Source organism: Dictyostelium discoideum (assembly GCF_000004695.1).
Source record: "Dictyostelium discoideum AX4 chromosome 2 chromosome, whole genome shotgun sequence".
Taxonomy (NCBI): Eukaryota; Evosea; class Eumycetozoa; order Dictyosteliales; family Dictyosteliaceae; genus Dictyostelium; species Dictyostelium discoideum.
Window position 1 is genome coordinate 7,288,677 of NC_007088.5, and position 12,669 is coordinate 7,301,345.

At 23.5% G+C, this 12,669-nt stretch overlaps 6 protein-coding genes across 6 annotated transcripts in view; 1 reads left to right on the top strand and 5 right to left on the bottom strand.

Annotated features, from left to right (window-relative positions):
* Positions 1–1,261, bottom strand: part of DDB_G0276779 (WD40 repeat-containing protein) — a gene marked incomplete at both ends in the record, with an annotated part of 1,820 nt that extends 559 nt beyond the window's left edge. The window contains 3 exons of the mRNA XM_637770.1: positions 1–96; positions 221–599; positions 699–1,261. The exon at positions 1–96 is cut by the window's left edge and continues 321 nt beyond it. Of these exons, the coding sequence (XP_642862.1) occupies positions 1–96; positions 221–599; positions 699–1,261 (1,038 nt within the window). The remainder of the gene's footprint in view (positions 97–220; positions 600–698) is intronic.
* Positions 1,262–1,589: 328 nt separating this feature from the next.
* Positions 1,590–2,500, bottom strand: DDB_G0276781 (hypothetical protein; the record flags this gene model as incomplete). Its single annotated transcript, XM_637771.1, has 2 exons — positions 1,590–2,069; positions 2,183–2,500. The coding sequence occupies 2 exons, from the start codon at positions 2,498–2,500 to the stop codon at positions 1,590–1,592; spliced, it is 798 nt and encodes a 265-aa protein (XP_642863.1).
* A 355-nt stretch (positions 2,501–2,855) lies between these two features.
* DDB_G0276783 (hypothetical protein) lies at positions 2,856–3,785 on the bottom strand (the record flags this gene model as incomplete). Its single annotated transcript, XM_637772.1, has 3 exons — positions 2,856–3,087; positions 3,218–3,516; positions 3,603–3,785. 3 exons carry the CDS (start codon positions 3,783–3,785, stop codon positions 2,856–2,858), a joined length of 714 nt encoding a protein of 237 aa, XP_642864.1.
* A 900-nt stretch (positions 3,786–4,685) lies between these two features.
* On the top strand, positions 4,686–6,342 carry DDB_G0276997 (transmembrane protein; the record flags this gene model as incomplete). The annotated part of the gene is made up of 5 exons (XM_637773.2): positions 4,686–4,819; positions 4,905–5,122; positions 5,209–5,290; positions 5,384–5,641; positions 5,679–6,342. The coding sequence occupies 5 exons, from the start codon at positions 4,686–4,688 to the stop codon at positions 6,340–6,342; spliced, it is 1,356 nt and encodes a 451-aa protein (XP_642865.2).
* Positions 6,343–6,597: 255 nt separating this feature from the next.
* On the bottom strand, positions 6,598–10,507 carry DDB_G0277033 (myb domain-containing protein; the record flags this gene model as incomplete). Its single annotated transcript, XM_637774.1, has 3 exons — positions 6,598–9,801; positions 9,912–10,112; positions 10,241–10,507. The coding sequence occupies 3 exons, from the start codon at positions 10,505–10,507 to the stop codon at positions 6,598–6,600; spliced, it is 3,672 nt and encodes a 1,223-aa protein (XP_642866.1).
* Positions 10,508–11,404: 897 nt separating this feature from the next.
* On the bottom strand, positions 11,405–12,262 carry DDB_G0277035 (hypothetical protein; the record flags this gene model as incomplete). Its single annotated transcript, XM_637775.1, has 3 exons — positions 11,405–11,567; positions 11,716–12,053; positions 12,191–12,262. The coding sequence occupies 3 exons, from the start codon at positions 12,260–12,262 to the stop codon at positions 11,405–11,407; spliced, it is 573 nt and encodes a 190-aa protein (XP_642867.1).
* Positions 12,263–12,669: the final 407 nt, after the last annotated feature.

Below are 12,669 nucleotides of genomic sequence, written 5' to 3' on the forward strand. Positions count from 1 at the left end.
ACCTGATTCAAATGCTCTATTTATACATTGAATAAACTGAATTCTATCACCACTTGCAACTGCTAAATATTCACCTTTTCCATTCCATGATCCTGTCTAATAAAAAATAAAAATATAAAAAAAAAAAAAAAAAAAAAAAAAAAAAAAAAAAAATTAATAAATACTTTAGAATTATATATAGAGGTGGTTTATTTTATAAGAAATAAATAAATAAACTTACTTGATAATTTGTTAACATTGGCCATTCTTTATTATTGTAATCCCATTTTGAGATATCGAAAATTCTACAAGTTTTACCACCACAAGATAAAAGATAATCATTTTTTGGAGACCAAACTAATAATGAGTTACCATTATAACGTGGTATGAATGTTGGTACTCTAGATACAACATCCCATAATAGAATTGAACTATGATTAGTTGAACCACATGCTAATTGTAAACCATTTGATGACCATGTAATTGTATTTGATAAAAAGTATGGATAATTTAAAATATTTGCACAAGTACTTGATTGATTAATTCTATAATTTGGTGATGTTCTCTTTAATTCAACTTTTAAATCACTTATATCAATTTCCCATAAAATTATACCATTTCTATTTAATTAAAAATAAAAAAAAAAAAAAAAAATTATTATTATTTAAATTAATATTATTATTGTTTTTGTTATTGTTTTTGTTATTATTAATACTTACTCACAAGCAACAGCTAAAGTATATGGTAAGAAAGGTTTCCATTGTATATCATAAACTTTTGATTGTAATTCAAACCATAATGTTAAAGGTCTGACATTACCCATACCATACATATCTTGATTTGGGAAATAGTAGATATAAATAACATCATTTTTATTACAAACTGCAAGTAATCTATGTTGTGGATGCCATGACATTACTTTAATCTTTTTATTTTGTAATGAATCATCTTCATTCGAGGAGGACGATGATGATGATTGATTTGATGATGATGATGATGGTTTAAATACTTGATTAATCGATTCAATAGTTTGATAAAAATTAATTTGAAACTTTTGTAATAATGTTGGATTTGGTGTTTTTAATGCAGATTCACTCTTTTTATATTCTTCATCAGAAATTTTCAATTCTACTAAATTCTTTCTCTCTAATAATAATTCATATGGTAATTTACTTTCATCTGTAAATGAATCTAATTTAGATTTATATTCACCATAAACTTGTTGTTCACCAATTGCTGCTGTATTTATAAATTCTTCAAAACAATTATGTTCTTCAATCATTTTTCTATTATTTTATGAAAAATAATAATAATTATCTTTTTAAAAAAAATGAATAAAATGAAAAAAAAAAAAAAAAAAAAAAAAAAAAAAAGGGTGGAAGTGTCGAAAATTGAAATTTAAAAAAAAATAAAAAAAAAAAAAAATAAAAATAAAATATTAATATTAATAATGATAAACTTCTTGAATATTAATATTAATATTTGCCAATCCCTTTTTTTTTTTTTTTTTTTTTATTTAATAATAAATTTTAAAATTGGTTCTTTATTTTTATTTTTTTTATTTTTTATTTTTTTATTTTTTTATTTTTTTTATTTTTTTTATTTTTTTATTATACAAAAGTATTATAGCCATCATAAATTCCTTTAGCAGCAGTACCAGTTACTTTTAATGCAGTTTCAGCATCAATTGAAATATTGAAATTTGGAGCTACAGATGGTGCACTTAAATTAAACTCTAAATTACCATTATTCATTGTTGGTGCAACGTTAACTGGTGGTGGTACGAAACCAACGCCATTAACATTAACTTGATTTGGTTGATAATTGAATGATGGACCACTTGGTGAGTGTGGTTGTGGGTTACCTCCAATTGGTAAAATACTTTGAACAAAACCTAAAATACCACCGGAACTACCTGGTGCAGGGAATCTAATTTCTAAATATTGTTTATGTTTTCTAACGACTTTATCATTAGCACCTTGTTTAACTATTTTTGGTTTACCTGTTTTCTCTCTAAAAGTAAATGTAATTCTTCTTTCTGCGAAATAATTATTTGCTTCTTGTAATGCTGGTTGCATATTATTCTTTACCTTAATATATTTATCAATTTTATTAGTTAATATATATATAACTAATATAACTAATATAACTAATATAACTAATATATATATAATATATAATTTTTTAAACAAAATACACATACCTTACGTCTAAAGAAACAAACCATAACTACCATAACTACAAAACCAACTAATAAAATTGTAAAACCAGAGGAAATTACTGACCAATCGAATTTAACAATACCAATAATGAATAAAATAATACCAAGGAAAATAATGATTAATGGAATTGAAATTGTTTTTGGATAACGAGTTTTTGATAACATATTAATTCTATTAATAACTTGTTCAAATTCTTGTGGTTGCATAACTCCATTTAAACCACTTGGATAATGTTTTGAAAAACCTTCAAAACCCTTACATGAGTTTGAATTAATTGTCTTTACTTTAACTCTATTCATTTTTTTTTTTTTTTTTCTTCTTAAAAGCAACGAATTTTGAAAAATAAAAAAAAAATATATATTGTGTGTTAGTGGGAAGGAGAAAAAATAAAAAAAAAACAAAAAAAGTTTTAGTGCGATCAAAAAAAAAAAAAATAAAAAATTAAAAATAAAAAAAAATTAAATATTAAATAAAAAACTTTTTGGAAAAAAGAAAAAACTTTTGAAAAAAAAGGTGCTTTTTTTTTTTTTTTTTTTTTTTTTTTTAAAAATAAACTTTGTCCCGTTTTAATGAGATATTTCCTTTTTAAAATTTTTTTTAGTTTTTTTAGTTTTTTTTTTTTTAGTTTTTTTTTTTTTTAAAATTTATTTTATTTTAATTTTGTTCAACCAATCCAGATGTTTCATTTATTGAAAGTGATTTCAAAATAAAAGGTTCAATTTGGTCATCTTGAATATATTGAGAATTATAAATTGTATTACTAACTACAATTGTATTATGATTACTACCACTATTTATCCAAACTCTACCATTAACACCAACTGCAATTTCATAAGGTATATGTTTTCCTAAAATTTGTAATAAAAAACAATCTTCTGATAATAAACTATAAATATGTATATAAGAAATTAATTAGTATTAATTATTCATATATATATATATGTTGGTATGAGAGTTGTGTTATTTTTATTAATTTATATATATATATATATATATATATATATATAATTACATACTAATGTGATAAACCTAATGAACAATTTAACATATAACCACCAATTAATTGACCGAAACCTTCTGCTTTTTGTTTTTGTGATAAACAAACAACCTCTGGTTCCATATCTCTATTTGCAACTGTAACACGGCAATAAATTAAATTACCAACATTTAATAAAGGTTTATTACTTTTTGTAGCACCTTCAAATGAATATGCTGATAATAACGCACTACAACTTGACCCTATATCAACTTTAAACGATTCTGCATGTTTTTCAATAATTGTTCCTATAACCATATCTTCAACTTGTGGTACATACTTTAATAATAAAACAAAAAAAAATGAATTAGATATATATATTTATAAATTTATACGTATGTTTTTAATATATAATGAAAATTTACCCTTTTTTGTTCATTTTCTATCCAATAAAATCTATGAAATTTACTATATCTTAAAACACCTGCTTTGGTTGCTAATACTGTATCTTTGGTTTGTAAAAGACCTGGTCCTATTCTAACTTTTAAATCTCCAATTTTACCAATAACATCACCTGGAACTACAAATTGATCTTTTAATGTATCCATTTTGTATTATATATATATTTGTTTTTTATTTTTTATTTTTATTTTTTATTTTATTTTTCTTTTCTACTTTTGTATTTATGTGTAAGGTAAGAAGCAAAGGAGGTTGATGATTTTTTGTAGAATACAAATTTTAATTAATCCAAAAAAAAAAAAAAAGATTTGTGATTATTTTTTTTTTTGGGGTGAAATTACGAAAATTTAGATATATTCAATTTTTTTGAATTTTTTTTATTTTACTGACTTTTTTGAAAAAAAAATAAAAAGAAAAAATAAAAATTAAAAAAAAAAAAACAAAAAAAAAAAAAAAAAAAAGTCACCAATTACCCATCAGTACCACAAAAACCTTTTCAGTTATTTTTTTTATTTTTATTTTTTTATATTTATAAACATTAAAAATAAAAATAAAAAAAGAGGAGAACAAAGATATTATATATATCTGAGTTCTTTTTTTTAATTTTTTTATTTTTAATTATAAACACACACACAAAAAAAAAAAAAAAAAAAAAAACAAAAAAAAAAAAAAAAAAAAAAACCTTTCACACCACCATTTTAATGAATTATAAATATATAATCAAATAAAAAGCCACAACATTTTTTTTTTTTTTTTTACCTTTGTTTTATTTTTTTTTATATATTTATTTATTTAATTAATTATTTATTTATTTTGTCATCCACCAATCATCAATCCAACCAATCATAAATCAAATCAGCAAACATATATATAAAAACAAAAGTGGTTTTTTTTTTTTTTCCTTTTTTTTTTTTTAAAATTTTTTTTATTTGTAATATAGTAGTATTAAACCAATAGTAATAAAAGTTGTAAAAAATAAATAATAATAAAAAAAAGAAATAAACGAATAGGTTCCTAAAAGAGAATTATAAAAAAAAAAAAAAAAAAAAATGTCCCGACCGTCATATGCCTCAGCCACTAAAACATACTTTCATAATAGGCTTGTTACAGGTCCTGATAGAGCATATTTTATTGTTGCGATGATATTAATGCTAATACCAGAGATACCATTTCTTATATTTGTGTAAGTATTTACATTTTTTTTTTTTTTTTTTTTTTAATAATCCAGATGATTTAACACATTTTATAATAATAATCAATACCAATAGATGCCCATTATTTGAAGAATGGATTACAGCAGCAATATACCCAGTATCAATTTATTTTTGGATTGCTTCATATATATTTTTAATTCAAACAGCATATACAGATCCAGGTATTATACCTCGTGGAATTTATAATGATGATATTTTCGCACCAGATCACAGACAACCTCTATTTAAAAAAATTACAGTTAAAGATACAAAACAAGAAATAAAATGGTGTGGTATGTTAATAATTACTATTTTATTTAATAATTAGAGAATTAGTAACTAATCAATGTTTATAATAATCATATTCTTAAATATTTAGAAACATGTTGTTTATATAGACCACCAAGAGCGAATCATTGTGGTATTTGTAATAATTGTGTTGAAAGATTTGATCATCATTGGTAAGTTTCCCACCCATCTTCATTTATTAATTCCAAATACTTTGTACAAATATTAATATGTGTTTTTTTTTTATTATTTTTTTTTTCTAATAGTCCATGGGTTGGAAATTGTATTGGAAGAAGAAATTATCAAACATTTTTATACTTTTTATATTCATTAGGGTTTTTATGTATTTGGATAATGGGATTTTGTGTAGCACATATATGTATAGAATCAGCACGTTATAGGGACAATCATCCATCTGCATCGAGTGCAAAAGTATTTCAAGAAGGTATGAATAAGTCACACTATATATCGGATTATAACTATAGTTTATGGGTTAGCAGGTTTAATGTTTGTTGGTTCATTAGGTGGATTTCACTTCTTTTTATTACTAACAAATCAAAGTACAAATGAAAAGATCAAAAAAACATATAAAAAGTCTAATCCTTATCGTAAATCAGCATTTGCTAATTTTATTGAAGCATTTTGTCCACCACGTTATCCAAGTTTTTATAAATATACTTTAGATCATGAAAAGGAATTAACAACAATACCAACTCCAAATAATATAAATGGAAATAATAATAATAGTATAAACAATAACAATAATAATAATAATAATAACAATAATAATAATAATAACAATAATAACAACAATAATAATAATAATAATATAAATAATGGTAATAGCGGTGGTACAACTAATAATGGTTATACGCCACCAATTTCTCCACCTCAGATGTTACAACGTCAATCAAGTACAATAAGATATTCATTAGATAATTTAAGAACAAGTAGTAATAGTAGTTTGGGTAATTTTAATAATTTGAAATCAAGTAGAGACCTTAATTTGTCAACTATAAGTGAAGATAAACCGAAAAATTTAAGTAATAGTAATAATAATAATAATACCAATAATAAGAACACTAGTGAAGATAATAATCATAGTAGTGGAAGTGATTTTGGTGGTGATGAAGAAAATAATGAGGATGATTTTAAGAGTGATAACGATAAAGAAATTAATTCATCTTCACTATCTTTAAATCATGAATTACAAGTAAATGTTTAAAGAATGAAGTAAAATAAAAAAAAAAAAAAAGAAATAAATAAAAAAAAAAAAAGAAATAATTAAAAAAAAAAAAGAAATAAATAAAAATTGTAAAATAAACATTAAAAAAAAAAAAAAAAAAAAAGGATCTTATCTAATTAAATATCTTGAAACTTTATTTATAGTACTTATTTTTATTTTTTTTATTTTTATTTTTTTTTTATTTTTTTTTTTATTTTATTTTTTGATTTGAAAACCTAAATCTGAATTGATTAATTAATTTTCTTTCATTGCTTCTTCTGTTTGTGTTGATTCATTTGTAGTTGTAGTGATAGTATTGGCATTGATAGTTGTTGTGGTTGTTGTTGTTGTTGTTGCTGAAGGTTGATCGTTATAGTTTTGTTGTTGTTGTTGTTGTGGTTGTTGTTGTAGTTGTGATTGTAATTGTGATTGTTGTTGTTGATGATCTTTTTTATTTTGATTAACTAAATAAGATGGAATTTGTTGTTGTAATTGATTATTTTGAGAAGCTTTTAATAAACTAAATCTTTCAGAGAATAAAGCTTGTCTTTCTTTTTCTAATTGATTCTTTTCCTTTTCTAAAGCATTTTCCATTTCAGAATAACATTTTAATTTTAATTCCAATTTCTTTGTTTGAACATTAATAATCTTTAATATGAGTGATTGAATTTCTCTCTCTTCAGATTTACTTAATGCTTTTGCTTTAATACTTGTTGCAGCTAAAGTAGCAGAGGCAGCAGCTTGAATATTTACTTTTGAGAGATGATCATTGTCGTCGTTGTCATTATCAGTTATCATAGAGTCACCATTTTCTTTATTTAATACATCAGTTGCAGCTTTTGCAGCAGCAGAAGCGACTTCAGAAGATACACTTGTTGATAAGAAAGAAATCATTGAAACTATTGGATTATTTAATAATTGTTGATTGTTATTGTTGTTGTTGTTGTTATTTGAAGAACTACCATTTAAAATTGAATTTGAAGATGGTGGTTGAAGTGAAATTGATTTTGTGATATTATCTTCCAAGTAAGGTTCTTCAATTGGTAGCTTTAAGAATTGTAATAAACATTGTTCCTTTGATTTAGTTTTAACATGATCAGCAACATCATTCCAAGAGTCACTATAGATATCCAATGCTTCCAAAAGTAATAAAGTCTCTTGATCAGTCCATTGATCTTCCAATGGACTTGGTTCAGGTAATTCAATCTTTTTGAATTGATCCTTTATCAAATGTGAATGATCAATAAATGTTTGGTCATTGGTGAAACAATTATTACATAAAAGTATGGTTTGTGGTGGTTGTGGTTGAATCACTTGTTCACCTGATACCGCTTGATCTTGTGGTGGTGGTGCTGGTGTAAAACTATATCTAAGGAATGTACAATCTTGTGAACATTTAGAACAAATATGTCTAAATGGTTGTGAGAATAAATTTTGTCTAAGGTCTAATGATGTTGAAAATGGTTTCGATATATTATTTGTTGATGATGATGAAGATGATGATGAAGAGGATGAGGAAGTCGATTGTTTTGGTGATGTTATCTTTTCTTTTGTAGTTGTTGTGGTTGTGGTTGTAGTTGATGTTGTTGTTGTTTCTCTTTCAATTGTATTATTATTACTATTATTACTATTATTATTATTATTATTATTATTATTATTATTATTATTATTATTATTATTATTATTATTATTATTAGAAGATAATAATGGTATATAAGCACCACCATCTGGATTTACAAAATAATTAATCAAACCCCAATGTTCAAGGAAACTATGAACACGAAGTATTGAACAAACATCACCAACTAAATTTCTTCTAATTGCAGTAAGTGTTAAATATTGATATGGATTTTGAAGATAAGTGTTGATCATAAAATCACGATATTCTTTATAAACTTCAGGTGTTTTTGATGGTGATTTACCAGTAAAAAATTCTGGTAATTGATTCTTTTCAACTTCATGTATTCTTTCCATCTTGAACCAAGTACATTGTGATGGTGGAATTGTAAATGATGATTGAAGTGTAACATTTTTTGGTGGTTGTGGTTGTGGTTGTACTGATGTTGTAGTAGTTGTTGTTGGTTGTTGTGGTAATGATTGTTGCTGTTGTTGTTGTTGTTGTGGTAATACTTGTTGTTGTGGAAGTAATTGTTGTTGTGATTGCTGAGTAATTTGAGATCTTGGTGATAATGGAGTACCATTTGAATTAACTGGTATTAAAGTAGTTGGATTAATAGCACCTAAATTATTTGAATCAGTTGATGATGGAGCAGAAGAGATTGGTTGTGATGCAAATGGATTTGTAATACCACCAGCTGTATTGATAGTTGTTGGTGTTGTTGGATTTGATGATTTTGATGATGATCTTGGTCTATTGGTTGTTATTGGTGCTGCTCCTGTTGGACTTGTTTGTTTGGTTGGTGATGTTGGATTAGTGGTAGTAGTGGTAGAAGTGGTAGTTGTAGTTGTTTGTGGTGGTGCAATATTTGGTACTGGTTTGGCAAATGGTGGAGGAAGTTGTTGTATACTTGGTTGTTGATTTAATTGATTTTGTAATAATTGCTGTTGTTGTGATATTTGTTGTATTATTTGTTGTTGATTCTCTGCATCTGTTGGAATGGTAGTTGTGGTGGCTTCTTGTAATGGTTGCATTGGTTGTGGTGGTAATTGTTGTTGATCAGTATCGTCATGTTTTTGTTTTTTACTTGGGGTTGAAGTTGGATCAGCTAATGGTCTTTTATTAGAATCATTAACTTCACTACCTGAATCAACATTCATTTGGTCACCACCATTTGATTGTTCTGTACCACCATTTGAATCTTGTGCTGTAGTATTTTCACTATTGCTATTGCTATTGCTATTATTACTATTTAATGTCTTTCTCTTTGCTTTTCTACCTCTCTTTTTAGGTATAGTACCAGCTGCAGTTAATTTAATTTGAGATGATGGTGATTTTGGACCATCTTTATTTACATTGTTGTTGTTGTTGTTGTTGGTATTAGTAGTTGAACTGTTATTATTAGTATTATTACTATTACTATTACTATTGTTATTATTATTACTTTCATCCAATTCATAATCGATTTCATTCATCCATTCATTGAAAATCTCAGTATCAGTGATCCATCTTGGATTTAGGAACCATTGACCAACATGAGATTGATCGAGATCAGGATCATCACCTTCTACCTCTGTAGATGGAAGCCAAGTATCATATGAATCTGGATAATACCACCAATGTACTAAACTCATTTTACTCTTATTTTCAATAGTTCTAATATATTCCAAGTCTGCTTGATCATTACTATTACTATTGTTATCAACTTTAATAATATGTGTTGCCAATTTGGAATCTGTTACAATCTTACCACCATGATTTTCAACTATCTTTGCTAAATCTTTATCACTCTTTACATCTGAATTTAAAAAAACAATTGGAAATTTTAATAATTCTAATTTCTATAATCATTATTATTATAAAAATAAAAATATTTTATATGATATTAGTAACTTATTGATCTATCTATCTATCTATCTATGTATGTATGAATAATAAATAATAATAATACAATTAAATTTGATTCAATTAAATCTAATAATTCTATATTCTTCTCTTTTTTCGAAGCAACTTTAAAATCTGATTTTTTCCAATCTTGTGAAGTTTTAAATGATTGAATTGTATCTAAAACATGAAATAATGATCCATTTGTTGAATAATCTTTTAATAATTTCATTGGTAATTTGGTTTTATTTGATGGTTTATCAGTTGCCTTTTTTTTTTTAATTATATATGTTTAAAGAGAAAGTTTTTTTTAAATTAATATTGCTATTTTCTAAATTAAAATATATTTTTAAAAAAAAGAAAAAAAAGAGTATATATATATATATATATAATTACATTTTTACCGAAAGCATCTTCATAAAATTGAATTAAACTAAATATTAATTGACCTAAACTTTTGGTTGTTAATGATTGGTCGTCGGCACCATTATATTTTTCAACTAATGCTTGTCTAACTGGTTCTAATTTCTTTAAAAAAGCTGAATCTTCAAAATCTTTGGCATTGATATTAAATTCTCTATTCTTTACTATTGTTGTTGTTGTTGTTGTTGGTGTGGTTGTCTCTTCACTATTTGGTGATGAAATTGTTCCATTTGATGTCATTCTTTATGTCGTTTAGTTATTTTAAGTCTATATTATCGATTGTCGGGTGAATGTGAGTTCCTCTCTGTGTGTTTTGTGTGTTTTTGTGTTTTGTGTGTTTTGTGTTGTGTTGCGTTTATTTTTAAATTTTTGAAAATTTATTTTATTGTTTATAAAAGACGACAACGACGATAAAAAAAAATAAAAATTTAAAAAAAAAAAAAAAAAAAAATGAAATTACAGGATGTATATAAGTTTTATGATTTTTTTTTTTTTAGTTTTTTTGTTTTTTCCACTGAAGATCTATTTCCCCAATTTTTTTTTTTTTTTTTTTTTTTTTTTATTCTCTAAAAAAAAAAGAAGTAAAGGATAAATGAAAAAAAAAATTTTTGAAAAAATTTGAAATTTTTTTTTTTTTTATTTTTTTTTTTTTTGTAATTTTTTTATTTTTTTTTTTTTTCAATATTTTAGCAGTTAAAAATGCTTTTTTTTTGTAATTAATTTTTTTTTTTTTTTTTTTTAAAAATTTAAAAAAAATGAAATATTAAGAAGTTCAAAATTAAATCGTAAAACCGAAAAAAGAATTATTTTTTTTTTTACTTTTTTTTATTTTATTATAATCAAAAAAAAAAAAAGAAAAATAAAATAAAATAAAATAAAAATATTAAAAAAAAATAAAAATAATAAAAAAATTTTCAAATTCATAGATAAATCAAAATTTTGATTTCTTTTTTCTAGACCACCCAAAAAAAAAAAAAATCTTTTTTTTTTTTTTTTTTAATTTTTTGTTGGATTTATTTTTAGTTTTCAGTTTTTTTTTTTTTATTATTTTGAAATGAAAAATCTTTTTATTTTGTTTATTTTTATCTTTTTAATGTCAAACCACAAAATGTATAATTATATTTTATTTTAATATTTTTAATAATCATAATCATAGTCATCATCTCCGCTGTAGTAGGTACAATTATCACATTTATTTTTTAAAAATACAACAACCACTGGTACAACTGGTAATGAAACACCCAACAAAACAAAAAAAAGTAGAATTGAAACTAGACCATATACTCTAGCTCTTGACCTTCTTTTGAGATAAATAAATCCAAGTAACCAAATAAACGGAATTAAAAAACCAGTTCTAAATTTTTATTTTTAATAAAAATATTAAATTTTTTAATTTTTTAATTTTAGTTTAAATAATAAAAAAAAAATATTTTAACTTTTTAACATACATTAAAATTATTAAAGAAGCTGTGTCATCTTTTACTTTACAAATTTTAAATTTCTTTTTTGGTTTTTTCGAAGATGTTTTTAAAGATTTAATATTATTATTGTTATTATTATCATAGTGTTGAGATGGTTTGGTTTCAATAGGAGGATTTATTTGTGGTGGTAAATGTGGAGTTTTATGAGTATCGGTTGGTTTATCTAAGGAGATTGGTGATAAATGAGGATTTGTAAATAAACCATTTTGTTTCTTTAGAGAAATTGGTTGAGATTCTTGAATGTGAGGAGTTCTTATCAAACCTGTTTGTATCTCTAATGAAACTGGTGGATAATCATTTTCTCTCTGATATTTTATATAAACTCTGGTCTTTTTTTTGCTTTCTTTTTCTAGGCTCAACTTTCAAAAATTGGTAATTCTTTTGCATCTTTAGATAATCACTCTTTCACTACTATCTTGACTTATTTCCTCTCTGTATCAACACTATTCTCCATTTTTCTATCATGACTTGTTTCACTCTCTGTTTCAACACTGTTCTCCTTTTCTTTATTCATTTAACTAATTATTATCGTAAAAAAAAAAAACAATTTAAAAAAAAAAGGTACGTTTTTTGATTGATAAAAAAAAAAAATCAAATCGACACACAAAAAAAAAAAAAAAAAAAAAAAAAAAATCACCCTATTCTTTGAAAAAGTAAATTTGAAAATGTAAAAATAGTTTTTTTTTCAAAAATAAAAGATATTTATTTCATTACACTTTAGAGAAAATTATTAAATTTGATTTTCTTAATTTTAAACAAAAAATAATAACAAATAATTTTTTTTTTAGTATTTCATTTTTTTTTTTTTTTTTTAAAAAAATAAGAAATACTAAAAAAAAAAAAAAAAATTACAATAATATTATAATAAAATAGATTATTAAAAAAAAAAAGTAATATCCTAAATTTTGATTTTTTTCTTTA